We start from the raw sequence: 21,926 nt of genomic DNA, 5'->3' as shown, positions 1-21,926 counted from the left end.
AGTTGTTTAACCTGCTCCTGAAGGAGGGAGGCGGTCTGAGGTTAAGATGAGACCAACCCCAATCATCATCCTGCTCCTCATCTCACTCCCGGCACTAACAAACAGTGGCAGTTACTCAGTTTGGCTTTTACTCATACCGAGACGGGAGATTAGTTTGAATCTTCTCAGAGATTATCCTGCTTGGAGCATGCCAAAGCTCTCATGAAGATTAATTTCAGCTTCTGACTTTGGGTGAGTTATGAATATTGTGCATTATGGTCTGTAGAATAACCTGTATAATACATGTGGTAAAAATTCAACGCACCAATACAGCTTCTTAAATAAGTAGCATTATTGCATTTGCTTTTTTGTAGGTATAATTTTATGTGCTACATTTTAGTGTAAAGGACGTTTTTCATTGTGTTATGTTAACTGGACCTTGGCTAGCAGGTGTCTTTGGTGTGTCATGCTTCCATTTATTCACCACAGGGGGCAGCACTGAGGCTAATGCTCACCTGTTACACAGAGGGGATGGGATCCTCAAATACTATTGTGACTAAGTGGCCCCTCAGGTGAGTCCCACTTTAATATTAATAAACATTAATAGCAGTATGAAATGTATACTTTATCACCTGGTATCTGTAATAGCACCTATATTTGATGATGTTTGAATGGCTTATGTATTTCCATACTAGAAAATGTTTACCAATGCATCTTTTCAACATTTAACTGACAGTTTGGTTGCATCTTAGAAATTACAAGAGTGCAGGTGTACACAGCCAATACTAAAAGTGTGTGTTTTCCTTCTTTTTTTTAAAGTATATTTTTGGGGCTTTCTATTGCCTTTAATCAATAGCACAGAGGAGAGAGAGACAGGAAATGGGGAGGCAGAGAGGGGGAATGACATGCAGGAAAGGGCTGCCCAATGTGGGATTCGAACCGCCCCCAGTGAGGACTGTAGCCTCAACATGGGGCGGCAGCTCTACCAAGTGAGCTAAACGCTGCCCCAAATTAATGTACTCTTTTATAAACATTTGTTAGGTTTCTCATAAAGGTCGAAGGAATCCACATTCCGTGCTTAGCAAACCACAAAACAAACACACTTCATGCTTGTTTACACACATATTCAACACATGTGCACACTGGCAATCCAGTATGTAGACTCAATAAAAACTGACCTCCACAGGCTCACGCAGGGTTCAGACACACTGTAGTGTCACCTGCACCGTGATGACAATTCAGTTAAAGAATATTCTTGCTGTTTTTCTGCTCTAAGGATGGTGTGCAGCATTGTTCTCTTGCACACAAGAGCAACAAACCATAAGCTCATGTACAGCAGGAGTTTCCTTTTTGCTTTTATTGTCTCATATTCTAAGGCTTTATAACATGTTGACGGTAAAACAGAGTTATGAGGTAACTAACAAGGTTAGGTTGCACTGCACAAAAATAGCATCTATTTTTGTTGCATTGTATGACTGTCATGTGTGATTATGTAAAGCATCCAGTGAATCCAGGCTGAATGGAAGTCAGGTCAATCTGTTACTATTGTTATGTTTGCAGATGGATCCTTGTGCTGGTCATCTTTGTGCAGCTGCTCAATGCCGTAAGTCTGTCCATCTCAATCTTCTAGACACACACACTAAGTAAAATTCTTGCAGTTAATCATTTTAATAATGATTTGGTTGATATCGATTACAGATTACCCCTTTAGAAATGTGATCAGAAATGCAACTGTTGTAATAACTTCATCAGACTAATGTAACTCAATACATTGGATAACATTTTAATCACTTTTCAGTGTCATTAATTTATTCTCAGCAATGTCATTGTGACCAGAAATGTCACAATGTCAAGCCCTCTCCAAGTTTTAAACTTAATGAAAACAGAAAACTGAATTAAGTTAGTGGAGTGTTATAAGATCTGACACCTGTCACCTATCTGACCCGTTTTGCCAAAAGATGCAAAGCAAACAAATATTTTATTCCCTTAATAAAAATATTAAATATTCAGATGCAGCCATTTTCCACCACAATTTTGATAAGTAACTGTAATATAATTTAAAAACTTAACTTAAATTACATTTATTTTGTAATATAATTAAGTAAACCCATCACAATTTGAGATTACTACACTATTTGGTAGGTTAAAAACTACTATTACACATGTGCATTCCTCTCAAACTCAGACATAAGATACAGTAGATTTTTTTTTAACTTTTTGTCATATGCAGAGAGGAGATTGTGACCAATTTATAATATACCCTGTGTCAATGGTTTATCACACAATGTGCTCAGTTTCTGTTGACACTGTCCAAGCTATACAACCCCCTGATTTATGTAAATGAGTGATTGGGGTGGGGTGGACCAAACATTAGAGTATAATGCAGTTCACTGAACACTATCACTAACTGCTCTCTTTATATCAGAATTAAGTCAATGCTTTTTTGACACAAGTTGAACTCAACTTTCAACTGCATATTAGTCATCAAGTCTTGTGTTTGATGCACCATGTAAAGTTCAATTTACAAGTTTAATAAGTGTTTTCTGGACATCATTGGACACGAGGGCATGTCCTCTCTGATTCCACAAGATTTAAATGAATGAATGAATGAATAATTGCAGCTTAATTTTTTGCAAACGCTGCTACTGCAGTAGCCAGGAATGTAGTTTAGGTCTGTTACAAACAGTAGTCCATCAATGTGAGGACAGGATACTGCTACACCTGCTGCGGTCCTCAGGGTCACTGAGTGCACATAGTTTTCTATATTATCAGTATTCTCCTGCCTGTTTATAGTACATCGTGTCCTTACATTTAGAGTTTAAACCCCAAGTTTGAACTCTAAATTACCTCCCAGAAAGTACTTGACTCACCTGGAAACTGTATATATTGTGTACTGTAAGTGTATTTGTCACCAGGCCACAGGGCTGCCTGAGGTTTTAATTGTAAATCATTGTAAATAAATACTGTATACTAGTAGTAGACAGGCACATTTGCTTGGCTGACTTACTGGCTGAGTTTGTTTATTGCATGTATTTGTGTCAGCTGATAGTAGCTCAAAATGCTGCACGTGTACATGGATCTCAAAAACAGTGCTACTTTTATTGGCAATTTCAGAGAAAACACATCTTTTTACTTTATTTATAAACAGAAGAACTACAGTGAAGGGATAAACAAACCACTAACTTTAATGTCATAGCAAATTGTTTAGTGCATTAATCGAAAATAGTTTTCAGTAGTTAAACATGCTTTTAACAAACACTGAGACGTCATACACACCAGTACTTGACTGTCAGAGCTGAAAATAGTCTTAAATTCACGTATTTGTTTCCTTTCTCCCATGTTAAACATTTGCAGAATATAATTAGTTGTGTTTGCATGAAAATGATGACAATGTACTATAACATTCACAGCCGTTGTGCAAGGTTTTATTTATTAACATTTCACACCATTAGAAGCAACATTACATTTAATATAATGAGTCAAAACTGATATAACGGTGATGTAGTGATGTTGAATGATGTTGCTACACTGTATGCAGAAACTATGTCTCACTCAGTACTTTGTGTTTTCAATTTGGCTAATGCACTGAATTTTAATGGCCAATCCGAAAGATGTCCAAGTGTTGTATGTTTTTTCTTTTTCCTTGACTGATAGAGATACCCCTGGTTGTTTGGGCCAAAAGAGAAAGTAGGATAGCTCTATCAACACATTTGGACTGAACTCGATTTCACTTGAATAAAATCCAAATATTTAGTAAGCTCTGAGAAAACATCCCCACAATGTAAAACTCACACACACTAATATGCATGGGAATACTTTGCATCTGGAGGTGTGAGCACACAGACTGTTTTTCAGCAGGATGTCAGGACAGTATGATAATGATGAAGCTCCTTGAGCTTTCTTTCCCATCGAGGTCAGAGCCTTCATTATTTACTCAGGTTTGTGTGAGAACACTGATTTGTTTAAAACTTTATAATCAGGACTTCCAAGTCTCAATAAAGAAATGTGTTAATTCTCAAGGCTGATTCTCAAAGCTGTTATATATTCAGGAATGACACATACTGGTATTCCCAAAACTATACAACGTTATCCGATGGGCCTCCTGACATTCGCATCTGTCTGCCTGCTTCTCTTTCTCTAATGCGCTAATTGACTGACACTGATTTGTCTCTGGTTGCCATTCCAGGGGCAGGTTGATGAGGGCCCATGTGAGGGTAGAGACTGTTCTGTGTGTCAGTGTCATCCTGCCAAAGGTGCACGGGTATGAAACTTCTTTTTCTCATGTTGTTAGCAATATACCCAACTACTAACTATTTCTTTTCATTTGAGTGTTAATCTGTCAAAAATATGTTTCTTCTTTTCTTTTGATGATCTCATATGTTTTTATTATACAGTAGCAGCTATTTGTAACAGCAAGCATCATCCAATGTCGACAGTCTGATCCAAGGTTTTATATACATGATGAGTTTTCTCTTTGTAGGGAGCTCCAGGAAAGGCAGGGCAACAAGGCCCCCAGGGAGCAATGGGACCAAGAGGACATGAGGGGCCACCAGGAGAAAAAGGCAGGATGGGAGAAGAGGGATCAAAAGGCCCTGAGGGGCCCAAAGGACTTCGTGTTAGTGCACTATTCATGTGAATGTTGTATTTGTTTTGTTGTACAATATAATATGCATGAACATTCATCAAAATAAGACGACTTCTATAAACCAATTAAAAACAATCATTGCTAATTATTTAAAATAAGAAATAATTGTTTGAGTTGAGAGGGAATAATCCAAATGTTTACTAAATGATGTCTGTTTCTTTTTATTGTTTCAGGGCGCGATAGGTGTTCCCGGTTTTCCTGGTAACAATGGCTCACCGGTGAGTAAACCTCTATAAATCCTCTCTACAAATCAAACAAAGACACACTCTGTTCACACTGACAATAATAATCCCTTTGAGGTGGACAACCCTCCCAGGGAGTTACACAGATTTCTACAACCCAGCACTGCTCACCATGGAGTGAAAGAACCAGTTGTTCCCTTTTCTTTTTCTCTCAGTCTCTGAGAATATACATGGGTTAACAATATCAGACACTATTTCAGTTGTAAATATCTCATAGTGTTCCCAGTTACATAACTGCCCAGATCATACATCAAGATACAATGAAGGAAGCTCCAATTAAGATGGTGCAGTGATTTGTTCTATGTATCTGGTCTGCCCTCTAGTGGACACTTAGAGATACAGTGTATTGCTTTCTTTACACAGCCTGATGCAGCTGCTGCCTCTTGACTGCTCAAGTGTTTGTGTTTAGTAAAAGCTTGAGTAGTTAAACATAATCACTCTGTAATTATTAAGAAGTAAACATGTAAAGCATTTAATATTGATAATAAAGATATTTCTATTTTTTTACTCTGAACTAGACTAATTGTGAATTGCTCACTTTTATACCTTGCAATCATACTTTACTTTTATAACTGATATTGATCAGGGTCACCCTGGAGCAGGAGGTGAGCCTGGTTTGCCTGGAGTTGATGGCTGTAATGGGACAATAGGTCAACCAGGAGTCACCGGTGTTCCTGGTTTGCATGGTCAACATGGGCTACCGGTGAGTAGACGTCTTTTTCTGTCAGATGTGAAGTGATGCACTCATTTCAACATGGAGCATGTCAGAGGAAAAATTTCTGATGTCTTGCGAAATCAATGCCACAAAGAATTTAGCCAGTTTCAGCAGCAAAGAGAGACTGTAATCAGTATTAGTATTGTAAAGTAAAGCAGTCAGCTTGATGATGGTTTTTCCCTAAAGTCCATAGCTATATTCAGATAACAAACAATGATTTTTGGGGGGGCTTTTTTGCTTTTAATCCATAGTACAATCGAGAGAGAGAAACGGGGAGTCAGAGAGGGGAAATGACATGCAGCAAAGGGCCACCACTGTCGGGATTTGATCCAGGGCTGGCTGCAACAAGGACTATAGCCTCTATGTACATATGGGGCGTCTGCTCTACCCACTGGGCTAAGCAGCACCCCATAACAAACAATTATTAACAATTAGATAATATGATTTTAATAATTTGAATATAGAAATATATTGTAAAGACATCACCGCTGGCTGTTGACAGACAGTTTTGACAACATTTTTTACGTTGTCTAATACCAACACTCTGATGTAAAGTTGAGATCCTGTGTCTTCTTGTCAGGGATCACCTGGACCTAAAGGAATGAAAGGAGAATCACTGCATGGCACCTCTCCAGGACTTCCCGTAGGTTCTCTTCTATGAGAAAATCTCTGAATATTATGGGTTGGTTTGTCATCGGCTCAAAACCTCTGGCTGTTTGTGCACTTCCATTATAATTTTAGTTGTGAGTAAAAATTCAAATTTTTAAGTAAAAGTTCAGAATTTCATGCCACATCTTCGGTTCATTTTATTTTACAGGGTGAGCGTGGAAGAGATGGAGCGCGTGGTTCACCTGTATGTATATGACAGCTTTACTTATTTAGATTTCTATTTATTATACTAATTAATAATGCATGGATTGAATGTTTTAAATCCTGTACTCCTTACTTCTCGTCAGGGTGAATGGTCTCAACCTTTACTTTTTCAACACAAGAATTGTGTGACTTTTTTTTATCCCAGGGAAGAAAAGGAGACACTGGCCCTCAGGGAAACTCTGGCCCTAGTGGACCTCCTGGACCTGAGGTAAAATAAATTCCCTTTTTTTTTAAATTATGTGGGTTATCACTCAACTACAGGAATATATCTTATGTTTTATCTAATAGTCATGATTTGCATCACAAGAAAACTTGCAGTGTTTTCTAAGTGAAACAATGTGTGTACATGTGTGATTTCATTTCAGGGCAGAGAAGGATCCAGAGGCGTCAGAGGACCACCTGTGAGTCATCTGCTTTATGAACTTTGGTTGTGTGAAAATAAATTTCATTGCATTAACTTACTGCAACTGGTTGTTGTGTAGGGAAACCCCGGAGGATCACCCGCAGGTGATAATGGGGACGATGTAAGAAACCATTTTAGTCTTTCACAGCTATTTTGACAAAGATGGGGTTTTGCAATGTGTGTTCATGTGTCTTCATCTCTTTAATTTTATATCCCAGGGTGAGCAAGGTCCACCTGGCGCACCAGGACCAGAAGAGATTGTAGAATTTCCTCCAGACTTTCTTCCACCCAAAGGTTACAAGGTGAGGGCAAAGCTGGCTGCTAATTTTCAACTACAGTACTGCAAATATAACTGTATGGCATCCAGTTTCTTTTAATCAGTCCAAACTATCTAGTTGCATTATAATTTAAAAGTTAACTCGACCTTGTCCATACTGTATTTTTTTCACTATTTTCTCCTTTCTTCCCAGGGAGACAGGGGTATTCCTGGACCATGTGGACTAAAGGGCAGAAGGGTGAGTTTTATTTGACATCTTTTAAGAATCACTTTTGTGGTATGGCTATTGGTACTGTTGGTATGCGTCTCCACCATTTACATTTTTTGTAATGTCCTTTTTTTTTTGCTTTGAAACATATTCACTAGTATTTCTGTTTTCGCTGTGTAGTACTTTAGTTAGCAGGCAGGTATCTTTGAGGTGGAGAAAGACATTTCATTTTATTATGTGTTCCTATCAGGGTGATGCAGTAGACTACAACATACTAGAAATGAAAGGGGAGCAAGGAATCCTTGGATTTCCTGGACCTCGGGTATGTGACTGATTTTAGAGATGTAACGTATGCATGCACAAACAAAAAACAGATTTTTAACACTGCTGTCTCTGCTCCAGGGTCATCCAGGGAGTTTAGGTAGAGACGGACCAGCAGGACCTCAGGTACACCTCTCATAAGCCCTCTCATGAGTAACTACACTATGCAAACAGTTCAGGTAAATATAGTGATATACTGTAATTTCAGGGTATCTATGGAGAAAGGGGACTTCCAGGCCTCATTGGAAGAATTGGTCCAAAGGTGAGCTTTGCACAGACACACATGACTAATAATTTAATAGAAGACACATGCTGTGAAAAATAGTGCAAAAATGGGAAGATAGAATCACTCCCGTCAGTCTTCACAGACAGTCCACGCATGAGGGTTTGTTTTTTTTTGACCCGGCTTGTATTTAGGGCCGGCCTTTTTTTGTTTGTGTAATGATTAAATACCGGCCATTATTTGAGGAAATGCGGTATGCTATTATAAAGTAACTTCAAATCACATAATCACTGATACTGTAAGTGTGCGTCTCTCCCCCGACCCTCCCAATAAAAATCCCCCCCTCTCAATAAACAGTTCCGACGTCCATGAGGTTGCACTTCAGACTGGTGCGGTCAGCGGAGGGAGACTGACATAAACCGCGTTGAGGTTTTTTTTGCCCCTACTGTAAAACATTCGGGGCTTTGGCAAAAACATCCGGGGCTTGAACCCAAGTAGCCATCCCCTAACCCCGCCCCTGTTTCAGAATACACCTAAAATGCACTATAACCTTTACGGGTGAACTTCATTCAACCTTCTCTAAACTTTTGAATGCACATGTCCAGTTGTTCAATGTTTCAGTCCTTATTGAATAACATGCTGTTCTCTAACAAGGTGATTAACTACAAAAATCACAAGCACCATCTGATTTAGTGGTTCAGTTGTCATTGAACCACTAAATGTTCTGGTTCAATGACAATTTGTATAGTCCTCTTCTCTCTCCCTCTCCTCTCCACCATGTTCAATGACATCATGAGACCAAGAAAACACAAACTTATTTAGACATTGAGATTTTTGTTGTGCTACAGCCACCACTGTTGTTAGCTTTTGTTTGAGATAAAGAAATGACCATTGCATCCTTCTACTTAAAAGGACTCATGATAGAATATCACTGTAGCAGAATTTTTTTATAGGGATATTCTTATCACATATCCCTAACTTTTTGTGAGTTGTGTAAATGTAAGTCAGACAAATTGAGTTTAAATTCAGATTCTTTCCTTTTTTTTAAAGCGTAATGCTGTAGGTAGGGAGGCTGATGTCAATCAGGATTACATGCACTGCCATATAATTTTTATTTGAGTAGCATATGAGCATGTTTTATATTTTCTTTTTTTATGATGTAACACCTGTTTGTGGATCCTTCAGGACAACACTTTTGTCTACCTAAAGTTGATATGTTGAAATTTCCAGTAGGCCTATCACAGTCAGCAACCATGACAAAAAAAAAAGGCAGATCTTTGTCTTTACTCCCTCTGGGCTAAGCCTCGGATCTCCCATGAACCTAGATCCCCCCCTGTCTGTACTTAAAAGCAAGGTGGATGCTTGTTGGCAGCTTTGCTATGTCTTTACCTGCATACTACCCCCTTGTGGTTGTCAGTGGAACAGTGAAATGTATTCATCTGGAACAGAGCAGTGGTTCCTGATCACTCTTCATCTTTAGAAATTTAATATTCATCTGTCACATCTTGCTGAAAAGGAATATGTTTTTTCTCTCTTTATCCATACATAAAACAGGGCTACCCCGGAGATCCAGGACTCCCTGGTCCTGTGTCCTTTTATAGTGATGCCAGAGGTGAGGCCGCTGCAGAAACTACACTCTCATCAGTGTTTGAGCAAAGTTAGGCCACTGGTAGAACTATCTGACTGAACAAATAGATAAATAGATTAAAATGTGTAAATATTACTAATTTTGATCAATTTATCTATTTGTTCCAGCTGATATGCTGAAAGTTTAGTTTAGATCTCTCCACTGGTTATTGTGCGACTGTCCAGTGGGGTGCTTCAAGCTTTTTTCTCCCAAATTCTATTTACTATCACAACATCACTGGAGCACTGAAATGTGGCTCTGAATTTATTTCCAAACTGTGGTCAACTTGAAACCTACCAGTAACAACAGATTCAGAACTGCCTTAAAGTATGAAACTTCATAAATCCTTCCTGTCCCCTTTTCACTGTTAAGCTATTTTCATAAACCATTGCTAAATGCAGTGTTTCTTGTAGAACATTTTTAATAAGACTGACTGCTACTGCATTTTGCTTGTAAGTTCTCTTACAAGTAAATGGCCACTATTACACTCAAATAACACAGTGTCTTTGACTTTTTCACTATTTGGTATCTGAATGTTTCAGGTGAGAAAGGTGATCATGGGTATCCTGGAGCATCTGGACTCCCAGGTGACACCGGGGACATGGGCATGCATGGACCTCCTGGCCCAAAAGGGCTATCGATACCAGGTCAGAGTTCAGCCTTTGTCTCTGTCACTGACTATATCGAATTCAGTCTGGTCAGGTTTTGATTTATTTCTCTGTTTGTACTGGCAATCAAAGTTCTCATCAGATACTGTATTACTGCCACAAAGTCACTAACACAATTCAAAGTGACTTTGCTTGAGTTATATAAAATGCAGGATGCCGATCTAACTCATCTGAAGTCTTGTATCATCCCTTGCATCATCTCTTCCAGCGGTGCCCGGTCTGCCTGGTCCACAAGGGCCCCAAGGTCCAAAGGGCTACAAGGGAGAACCAGGAAGGTATATCGACTTTGAATTCAATCCACTGCCAGGACCAAAAGGAACTAAAGGGTTCCCTGGAATAAAAGGTGTCATAGGCCGCCCCGGCCCACCAGGTATATTGGTTATTACTGAGAACACAGCACCACACAAGTTTCTTCTAAGACACAAATAAAATGTCATTGTTTGAACAGATGTTGAACACATTTGCTTTTAATGTTTTTGTGCATCTTCATTAGTATTCTGATTCACCTGACTGATATTTGTGTGTTTGTGTCTACATGTGTGTTTATGGAATACTTATTGGGATCTGACTAGGATGTGGAGGTGAGTTTTTGATCTTAAAGATATGTTCTAATACTGAACTCAAATATTCATCCAAATTGCTTCCAGTACAGAGTCTTTTTAGTTTATGTTAATATTTGTGGCTGGTTGGTCTTGCAGATTATTACTGTGAGCCTGGTTTCCCTGGTGACAATGGTGACCCAGGATCCCAAGGACCTACAGGAAACAAAGGCCTAAAAGGAATTAAAGGTGATCTGACTGTTTCGGTGCATCAGCCGTTGCCACAATCTAACATCTAAACTCATCCTCTCAACTGGAGGTGAACTGGAATAGATATATGATGATCTAGAGTTGCAGTATATGATGCATATTTTTTGCCACCCCTGTCTTCTACAGGTTGTGAAGGGGCATGTGTATGCACTTCTGGTGGGGGAAGCATCGGCCCCCCTGGTCCAATTGGTTTTCCAGGACCTCCAGGGTTACATGGAACTAAAGGACTCAGAGGGGACACTGGACTTAAAGGCGATTGGGGACCAAGAGGGCCACAAGTAGGCCAAATGATAACAAGGCTTAAACTGTTTAATTATTTGCAGTTTCCTTAAACATGTAAAGTTGTGTTGTTTGACTATGTGTTGTTCCATAGGGCTACCCAGGCATTGCTGGTGCAAGTGGACTGAAGGGTCAGAAAGGGGAATCTTATACTGTAGGAGGTAAAGGTGAGACACCTGTCGGAGCACAAACTCTTACTGTACAAGGAAATTGTATGTGTAAACACTACCTACCTCTCTAATATAGATAATACCCCATTACATTATGTTACATTTGGGGATGTATTCTTCCAAAGCAACTTACTAGTGAGAGATATGAATGAAGCTTCAGTTTAGTAGAAAAGCTGGTGTAAGTACAAAGTACTACACATATTCAGTATGTACTAGGAGATTAAGCGCTAATTAGGGATATTAGGTTGTTGAGAGGTGTTGGGAGAAGAGGTTCTGTCAAAGTGATAAGTCCTCCAGAGATTCTTTTGCCAACTTGTAGTAAACAGAAAGAAAAGAAAACAACAATATTCTCTTCCTCTCGTTGCTGAAAGGTATCAAGGGTGAACAAGGACCAGGTGGATCTGCGGGCCCTCCTGGAGCAACAGGTAGTCCAGGACTGGATGGTCCCCCTGGCCCTTCAGGAGACCCTGGACCACCAGTGAGTGTGCTTGTTGTAAATAGTGTAAATTGGATTAATTATTGGTTAATTTCAAATTTTATAATTGCATGTCAAATGTTCCACTTTGTTAAACAATGTATGCAGGGTCCTTGGTATCCAAGATTACCTGGTCCTAAAGGTTACCCTGGTCCTCCTGGACCTAAAGGTGTTTTAGGGAGTGTAGGCCCCAGAGGTTCTGGTCTTCCAGGACCCGTAGGGCCACCTGGGCTGAAAGGAAGCGAGGGATATCCTGGCCCACCAGGAATTCCTGGACGCCCGGGGCCCCCAGGTCAGAGACAGGATTCATTTCTGACTGTGTTCTTATTTGGTTTTAACAATTCCTTACCCATATTAAACCAGGTGTCATGTGCTAAGCATGCTGTATTCATGTTATCAGGTGAAATTGAGCCATGCTGTCATGAAATCGAGCGTGGACCACCTGGACGTAAGGGTGAACCAGGTTCCCCAGGTAAGTCTACGTGTTATGTTATAGTCTTTTGATTATCTTTGTGATTGTTATGTTGTTTTCAGTGCCACATCAACTGATAAGTTCACATTTTCAATTTTTTCTGAACTAAATTTTTATGAATAGTATGAAGCACCTTCACTCCATGTTGGAGTTCAACTTTATTTTTTTAAAATTTTTTGCACCTTATAGGGTTTCCAGGTAACCCAGGAACAAATGGTGTTTCTGGAGATCCGGGACACCCAGGCCCGAAAGGCATGCGAGGAGAGGACGCTCATGATACAAGTGGTCCACCAGGTAATGTCACTCTAAAATGTTGTTGAAAAGGGATCAGCAAGCACACTCACCGGTTAAAGCAGTCGATAGGTGCACGGCTCAAAAAAGCATAAAAAGAGTAGAAAGGCCAGCACTCTCAAAATGTCCTTCTACTTCACTGTGCTTTATTATCTGAATTTTGTCACTATTTTTCTTTTTCTTATTTTTCATACGCACTTTATTTGCTTCACTGTGCGATATGATTTATATTTTGTTCATTTGTATACATTTGTGTAAGTTTTATTTTGAAAAGCGTTAGTGATAATTAGCTGACAGTATTTAAACGTCAAGCATTTCCTGGTTCTTTGTACACTGAGGAAGACTATTGCGGTTGAAACGTTTGTACCTCGCCACCTGCTTCATTAAAACACCAAAAGGACATTTTGAGAGACCTGGCCTTTTTACTCTAAAATGTTGTAAAACGTCTTATTCACTATTATGCACTTGTGTCATCATGCAATTTGGAGTGTTGTTTATATGCTTATAGGTCTTTCTTATTTGTAACAGGACCTCCAGGTTTTAATGGGGATCCAGGTGACCCTGGTCCTGCTGGTTATAGCCTGGATGGGCCTCCAGGTCCTCCTGGGTCACCAGGACTCCCAGGCAGGAAGGGTATCCCAGGAGATGTCCTCTCTGACCGTCTTGGTCCTCCTGGCCCACCTGGCCGCCCAGGGGCAGTAGGGACAAAGGGACCACCTGGCTCTCCTGGAATCCCAGGATTTCCAGGTAAAACATTGAGTAAATCAATGTAGAGCTCAGGCCTCAGTCAATGTGTCCTGAATCACAGAAAAACTGTGTCCACACAGAAGTACTGTGGTGTACTTTCCACTCTCTACTGTTCATTAGAGTCATAACCACCGGTTCTTTGGACTCATAGGCACACAAGGTCAACCTGGACAACAAGGTCGTAAAGGTGAGCGAGGACTTGATGGAGACCCTGGTGCCACTGGCTTCCCTGGCCCGCCATGTACTGTGTGTGAGCTGCATGGATATCCAGGACCTCCTGGATTTCCTGGAAACCGTGGCAGGGAGGGAGCAAGAGGTGAGCATACAGCTGCAGCAGGATACATTTTTGGATGTGATGCTGGCCCTCTGAGTGTAGAAACTGAGCACAGTCATATACAGTATATTTAGCTTTGCATGCACTGAACCATCCATTAACATATTTCTCTCATTAACTTTTATGATGTTGAATAGGCAGCTATGGTCAGAAGGGTTTGAGGGGAGATACAGGTCCACCTGGTTATGGACCAAAAGGTCCTCCAGGTTTCTCTGGCCCTCCCGGTCCGCATGGCCCACCTGGACCAAGAGGCCCCACTGGCCTTCCAGGAGATCCTGGGCTTGACGGCGGGCCAGGACCAAAAGGTAAACACACGTTCTGTTTCCTCTCTCTTTTCTCTCTTTCTTGATGCACTGTTACTTGATCATTTAAAGTCATACAAACACCTTTATATACTTTTGTTTACGACATACAGTCAATTATGTCTAAAACGACATTTTTTTTCTACATTCAGCCACTCAGTCTGCTTGCCTTTACTAACCCTTCCAGCTGCACCTGTATCTCAGTTTACATGGAGCCTACCAGTCATTACAACATCGGACTACCATGTTTTCCATCACCCCCAGCTCCACACTCCAAGTTGGATGTGTTACTAACCCAGTGACCTGTTAATAAAGTTCATCCACAAATTCAAATATTAGCCGCTGACAATAGGTCTGCACTGAAATCCAGTCTACATTTTATCGACAATGCTTTGCATAGATCTGTAAACTAGACTGGCCCTGACTCAAATGAGAGTTTATTTTTGATTGATCTAGGTGAAACAGGCTACCGTGGCACAGCTGGACCAAGTGGTTTACCAGGTCGTCCTGGACCCCCGGGACCCAGAGGTAAACCAGGAGGGAGAGGCCGTGATGGTCAACCAGGTTACACAGGAGACCCAGGACTGCGTGGTAGCAAAGGTAGGAATCTATAGGGGGCAAAAAGATGTGCCATGCAACCTGGCTGCTTTCGAAATTAAGCATATTGAATTGCATATTGAATTGCAATTTCAATGTATTTTATGGTGCAGCTTGACATGTCTTTAATCTCAAATAATGTGGTCTGTCCAGGTGTACCTGGTCTTCCAGGACCACCAGGCCCAGCAGGGAATAGGACAAAAGGCCCAGCGGGATGCATAGGAAGGAAGGGGACAACAGGCCCAGATGGACTTAGAGGCAATGGAGCTGTCACTTCTTTTTAAAACAGGATTATTTGTACTAGTCCCACTAGTAAAATGTCAGATTTGTGATTTGTCCTTTACAGGCTTAAAGGGTGTAAAAGGATTACCAGGTGACCCAGGGCCTGAGGGATGGCCTGGTACAGAAGGGTGTAAGGGCAGCACCGGTGCTCCAGGCAGGTCAGGAAAACTAGGCCCACCTGGGCGCCCTGGAAGCAAAGGTTTCCCTGGTCCAAGGGGATATCAGGGACATGCTGGAGATCAGGTATGCAATTAACTTTAATTTAATGTATTAATATATCAGTTAGTAAATGTCTGTGTATAGTTCTTCTGTATTTGTGACCCAGATACATTAAAAATAGCTGCAACTTGCATTACGTTCATTAGAATTACATCAAAGTGGCTTTTATGTCAGAAATTATGTTCAATAGTTTAAATGTGTCCGTGTCTGTTATAGGGAGATCCAGGACCTACGGGACATCCGGGCGAACAAGGGCTTCCAGGATTATCAGGTGCCAAGGGTGAGTAAAGGAAACAGCATAATGTGTTTCATAATAATCTGATAATAAAATACTGTGTAGCTCGAGGGAAATGCAATAGATGGGATTAACAATTGACTTTTTTTCTGGTGTATGAAAAACATTGTGAAATATTGCTGAAATAAATTCAAATCAATCAGCAGGTACAACAATAAAGTCAAATATCTCTCTGGATTTTAAACATGTTTCATTCAGTGTGAACATGATGAAATCTGTCCAAATCTGTTCCAGGAGAGCCAGGAATGTCCTATGGACAACCAGGTCCACCTGGACCCAAAGGATTGCCCGGGGATGATGGACCCAATGGTAAATTAAGAAAATGTCACAATGAGCAGGCTAGAAAATCATTAAGCATGTTTTAAAGGAGTTTTCCTAGACTACATTTAACAGATACAGTATATCTCTGGGAATATATTTATATCCACAATATCATGTCCTCCAGCACCCAGAGGGAGTCCAGGGGATCCAGGTGACCCAGGGCCCAGAGGAAGGTCAGGACAGCCAGGATCAACAGGCACTCAGGGAGAACCAGGAAGACAAGGAGGACCAGGTGATTTCCAGTTAAATTTGAATCAAAGTACTAATATAATAATAATAATAATAATAATAATAATAATAATAACAATAATAATAATAATAATAATAATATAATATGCTGCAGCAATGCAGAGGTTGGCCTTTGAAACTTTGAATGCTGATTCAGGATCATATTCAGGAGAAGAGGAAGAACTTGCAGTGTAACTGAAATATCAACACAGTTGTATACAATTGTATATGTATTGTCAGATTTATATCATCATAAAAAAATGAAATTTTGCCAGTAACCTGCACAATTTGTTGTCACATGGTAAAAAATCAGCTCCAGTTTAGAATTTTGATTCTTATAAATTGTTATTTGCTGTTTTAGCCATTAAAACAATGCCTCAATGCTTACCTTTCTATTTCACCATTATTTGAACTTTGTGCTTTAGTTACACATATTGTTTTCTGCATATACGTGTGCCTCTACAGGTTTGCCTGGGCCTCAGGGCCCATCAGGGCTTCCAGGTTTTCCAGGTATTCCAGGTGATCATGGAGGTCTAGGACCACCAGGTCCACCTGGCCTGTCTGGGCCTCCAGGTACTAAAACAAGATCCTTGTCTCTCATTACTGATTACTCAGGGCAAACTGGCTTGTCTAAGGGGTTTTCAAATGTTACTACCCAAAAGAAACAACTGATTGATGTGGACAATAGATGGATAATGAAAGTTATACTTTCCAGGCTGTGTTTTCCAGTAACATATTTGAAAAGACACTGAGACACCAAAAACATACCCTGCAAATAAAAATGTATGGGTGTTGCACCCAGATATAAAGAGAAAATATTTTTTAAGGCACTAAAGACACCACTCAAGATTCTTCTCATGTTGTGTTGTGATCTTATGTCAGGGCTCCGTGGACCACCAGGTCTGGATGGATTGGATGGTCTTAGAGGTCCAAAGGGAATTAAAGGATCATGTGGTAAGAGGGATAAAAACAACCCCTTCAGCAAGATCCTCTTCATCATTGTGCATTGTTAACTTCATTATGCTTACTCTATAAATGTGAACTTCAAGGCAAAGATATCCCTGGCCCTCCAGGACCAGAAGGTTTTCCTGGAGACAAAGGACACAGGGGATTCCCAGGGCCTAAAGGAGTCATTTCTCCTGGGCCCAAAGGCCAGAGGGGGCCACCAGGTTACAGAGGTATTATATTTATTATTATCAATACATCTACTTCACTAGTCTATAATGGGGGATGGGGGACAGCATACATTTAAGTCAAACATTAAGTCAAGTCATATCATGGATTTTCCTTTGCCACAGAAAGTTCTTGAAATTATTTCTCTCACAGGTTGATTTTAGATTATTGTCTCTTAAATGATCATTCAAAAAACATTACAATGACTTCTTACCATGAAGTGCTGTAATCAGCCATGGAGTGACAACAAAAACCCAGTACAATCTGAGAAAACATGCCTTCTGTTTCTGTTTGTAGCTCTCCATTTGAGTGTGGCTACTGCTCCATTGCTCTATATATTTGGGGGCAGAGAGAACTGAACTTTCTGTATTTCTCCCATCAGGTACTCAAGGTTTTCCAGGGCCACCTGGTGACCCCGGAAAAAACTGTGTGTCTTCACCAGGACCTATAGGACATACAGGACCTCCAGGACTCCCAGGTGTGTGTGTGTGTGTGTGTGTGTGTGTGTGTGTGTGTGTGACTGTTTATGATGATGTCATGTCAACATATTTGTGTGGCCACATTTAGGAAAGAATGAGTTGATTTTTTGTGCACACGTCCTTTTTAATCTCTGTTCACATCTGGGATGTTGCACTGGATTATTAGGTTCTCCTGGGGAGCCAGGCCCTCCTGGTGGCAGCATTTCGGAGAGGGGAGACCCAGGACCGCATGGTCACCTTGGCTTAACGGGCACTAAGGGAGATAGGGGCCCCCTAGGACCCCCTGGACCTCCGGGCTTTCCAGGCTTTCCTGGTCCAAAAGGTAGATTAGAGTGCAACACCAGGCCATTACATGCCATTCACCTGAATGCACACTAAACGCTGCTGCACATTGACAGGTGTGAGTGGTCATAGGGGTCTTATGGGTGCTCCAGGACTCAAAGGTCAACAAGGTGCACATGGTCCCTGGGGCCGCAAGGGACAACCTGGCTTGCCTGGAGATGTAGGTGAGTGGTGCTGTAGCTAAGCGATATGCCAATAACTTTTTAAAGATTTACATTCCCTCTTTGTTTCTGGGATTTTCACGATAGAAGGTGACAGAAAACATACAAAGAAGAAGGCAAGTGAACTCATTACTGAAAGAGGAACTATGCAGGATTTTTTTTACCTTAATTAAACAGCTTTGGAGTAATTGTGATGGTTAAATAAATTACTTGTAACTTATTACAAGGGAAAATGGACACTATCTGTATTCCATGTAGCATCTCTTGGCCAAAAACCAACCTTACCTAACCCTAACCCTCGCAAGATCGGCGCCTCCACCCTGGTGTCCCAGCTCTCGTCTCGGTGGCACGACAACACTAATACTTACAGTATGACTGATAAGACTACACAAATATACACATCGTAATGCATAATATTATTATTCTATTGACTGTTTTCTCGCCAGCTTCGTTGAGAACAAATGCACATGGTCGGGAGGAGGGTTAGCAAAACAGTGGAAAAGCGACCATACTTGCATAGTTCCCCTTTAAGTGAGACATTGGTTGAAATTCTATACATTAGATTTTTGTTTTGTTTTGCTGCCATTAGTTTATGATTTATTCTTGCTTATTCAACTCTTAAAATGTTGTGATAAACATCTGGTAATCAGTATATTATGTTTTTACCAGGTATCAAAGGTGCTCGTGGTGAATCAGTCAGTGCTTGTTGGGGGCCTGGAGGTACCCCCGGACCTCCAGGCCCACCTGGTCTCTCAGGATCTCCGGGGATCCCTGGCGATGTGGGTCCTCCTGGGACTCTAGGACGTAAAGGTAAGATAGTGTAATATATTTTAAGACATATCTTCATGTACAGTATGTGTACACTTTCTAGTCTGTTTCTATATTGATTCCTGTTGTATGCACTGTGTGTTTCAGGAGAGAAGGGTCCTGTAGGGTCTTTAGGGCTCCCGGGTTCAGTAGGTCCCCCTGGTCCTCAAGGGCCTGTTGGAGACCCAGGAGAAAATGGTCAGCGAGGATTTGTTGGACCACAAGGTGAACAACCACATCACGTTACAACCTCATCCTTTTGTTCTATCAAATCCAGTGGCAGGATAAAATAAAAGACAACTACTATATACAAGAAACTCAGGGTCACAGACAGTATGGTTGACCCCTCCATTCCCCAGGTATCCCAGGTGCCCCCGGTGATCCAGGTGAGTCCGGCCGTAGGGGGGCACGAAGAGCAGGCTTCCTTTTGGTTATCCACAGCCAGTCAGTCCAGGTGCCACGATGCCCTGAAGGCAGCAGTGAGCTTTGGGTGGGCTACAGCCTGGTGTACCTGGAGGGACAAGAAAAGGCTCACACACAAGACCTGGGTAAGGGTTCAGATAAAGATAAAGTGATTATTTACTGTTTTGATGTCTTGGAATTTGTACCCTCTTGTTTCTTTTACAGGGATAGTTCACCCAAAATTCAAATTTCACTCATTATCTACTCACCCTCATGTCAACTAAGAGCTGTGAGAATTTTCAGAGTCCTCCGCACCTTCTCGGAGTTACGGGGGGGGGGTGGATACCAACTTTCTTCGTCCAAAAGAACACACCAAAAAACATCCAAACACCTCCATACTGCTTGTCTGTAATGTGATGTCCCTCTTGTATTGAAGCCCCGACATGACCGCATGCACTGACCGGCGGAACTATTTCTCATGTCGGGGCTTCAATACAAGAGGGACATTACAGACGAGCAGTATGGAGGTGTTTGGATGTTTTTTGGTGTGTCTTTTTGGACGAAGAAAGTTGCTATCCATTCACAACCATTATATGGACAAATACTGCTGCACGGACCCCCCCGTAACTCAGAGAAGGCACGGAGGACTCTGAAAATTCTCACAGCTCTTAGTCGACATGAGGGTGAGTACATAGATAATGAGTGAAATTTGAATTTTGGGTGAACTATCCCTTTAAACCTCCTCTCTCTTCTCTTACCTGCGCTCCCTGTAGGCCAGGCTGGCTCCTGCCTCCGTGTTTTCTCCACCATGCCTTTCTCCTACTGCAACAAAGCCGCCTGCCACTTCTCCAGTCGCAATGACAAGTCCTATTGGCTCTCCACCACTGCTCCCATACCCATGATGCCACTTTTCGGCCAGGAGATCAGCTCCCACATCAGCCGCTGCGTTGTTTGTGAGACGGTTGCACCCGCAGTGGCTTTTCACAGCCAGGATCACACAATTCCTCCGTGCCCACCTGGCTGGAGGAGCCTGTGGACGGGTTTCTCTTTCCTCCTGGTGAGTGAGATTAAAATACTAGATTGTATGGATGAAAACAAAATGCAATCAACTCCCCTGAGTGTCTTCTTGCTGCTTCTTCCTGTCCTCAGCACACCGGGGCGGGTGACGAAGGCGGCGGACAGTCTCTGACCTCCTCTGGTAGCTGCCTTAAGGATTTCAGGACTCATCCCTTTATAGAGTGCCAGGGTGCGCGAGGCTCATGTCACTACTTTGCCAACCTCTACAGTTTTTGGCTGACAACTGTGAGTGAGACAGACCAGTTTATCGCTGCGAAGCCCGGCACCATCAAAGCAGCCGACAAACAACGTAGCAAGTCCAGTCAGTGTCACGTCTGCCTCCGCGAAAAATAAAGGTCATCAACCTAAGTATCAAAACCTGATTCTGATGTCCTCTCAGGGCAATATTTCAATAATATTTTGTGACAAAAAAATGAGTGTAATTTATATCTTTATCTGAACAACAGTTTCTTTCTTTTCTTTTTTTAACTATACTTCTGTCTGTATTTTTTCTGTCATTATTTCAATGAGGTGCTAATTCTAATGACAAAATATTTTGTTAAATGATCATTATGCTGCTGTGCTTTAAGCTTTTTACATTTACCCACTTTTTCAGATTGGTTAACATCCTAACTAAATCATCCTTCAGGCGAAATGGTCTAAATATATTTTCTTCTTCTATGTAAGTTGTGCGCCTCCATTAAAATATTAAAAAAAAAAAAAAAAAAGTTTTGACATTCAGAGTTATTCAGAGTTCAATAACTGTGACAGTTGAAAACACTACAACCTACATCCGAAATTCCCAAGGTAGAACAACATGAATAAATTCAACAGGATCCAGTTTTTTTCCATAGCGGGTTTCAAGTTCATATTTATTTATTTCTCTCAACAGAACCCAAGTGACAATCAGTATACAGTACTTTTTTCCTCAAACATTTTTTCCTTTTCTTTTTTATTACGCAAAACAAGAGAACACTCAGTGCAATAGGACAGAGGACTCTGACAGTGCGGTGCTCTCTCTACCTTTTCACAGTGCACGTTTATACACACAAAAAGATTGTACATCATCATTATTACATTTCCAACCTCCACCCACCAACATCATGGAGAGGGCAAAGTGAATGTCTTAAAACAATCATTTTTAAAGATGCAACTTGCATACAGTGTAGCTTGGCACACACACAGACACACAAACAAACACACACACACACAGCTCTCTCCCTCACACACACACACACACACACACACATACATACACATACAACACAGAGGGACCTCTGTAGCATTGATTCTCACCAGAGAGGGGGTACTGCACTTGCACGCTGAGGACTAGCTCTTTTGTCAAACCCATACTATTTTGGCAATGTTGACATTGCATTTAAATGTGCAAAGAGAACCAATTTAGATGATGTAAGCAGGAGGCTGAGGTAGAGGGAGAGAGCTGGGGGAGAAGGACATGTATGTAACCAGCCTGATTAAATGTGATGGAAGATGATCAGTAGTG

The 21,926-nt window shown here is 41.2% G+C and overlaps 1 protein-coding gene across 1 annotated transcript; it reads left to right on the top strand.

Annotated features, from left to right (window-relative positions):
• Positions 1–79: 79 nt before the first annotated feature.
• On the top strand, positions 80–21,917 carry LOC146970496 (uncharacterized). Its single transcript, XM_085803841.1, has 47 exons — positions 80–231; positions 469–551; positions 1,540–1,582; positions 4,166–4,240; positions 4,460–4,594; positions 4,798–4,842; positions 5,453–5,569; positions 6,162–6,224; positions 6,399–6,434; positions 6,600–6,662; positions 6,820–6,855; positions 6,937–6,978; positions 7,076–7,159; positions 7,328–7,372; positions 7,593–7,664; positions 7,745–7,789; positions 7,872–7,925; positions 9,441–9,498; positions 10,056–10,160; positions 10,390–10,551; positions 10,880–10,969; positions 11,117–11,268; positions 11,364–11,436; positions 11,811–11,917; positions 12,023–12,206; positions 12,315–12,386; positions 12,576–12,680; positions 13,206–13,424; positions 13,576–13,740; positions 13,896–14,063; positions 14,517–14,660; positions 14,811–14,915; positions 15,004–15,182; positions 15,375–15,438; positions 15,688–15,762; positions 15,899–16,006; positions 16,468–16,575; positions 16,885–16,956; positions 17,052–17,180; positions 17,558–17,653; positions 17,821–17,976; positions 18,053–18,160; positions 18,827–18,967; positions 19,073–19,189; positions 19,324–19,512; positions 20,140–20,423; positions 20,516–21,917. The coding sequence occupies exons 2-47, from the start codon at positions 487–489 to the stop codon at positions 20,774–20,776; spliced, it is 5,016 nt and encodes a 1,671-aa protein (XP_085659967.1). The 5' UTR covers positions 80–231; positions 469–486; the 3' UTR covers positions 20,777–21,917.
• The last annotated feature ends 9 nt before the right edge of the window (positions 21,918–21,926 follow it).

This window comes from Trachurus japonicus, chromosome 17 (genome assembly GCF_045865225.1).
Source record: "Trachurus japonicus isolate A0001 chromosome 17, Traja_1.0".
NCBI classification, from domain to species: Eukaryota; Metazoa; Chordata; class Actinopteri; order Carangiformes; family Carangidae; genus Trachurus; species Trachurus japonicus.
This window is presented reverse-complemented; position numbering and strand designations above follow the sequence as displayed.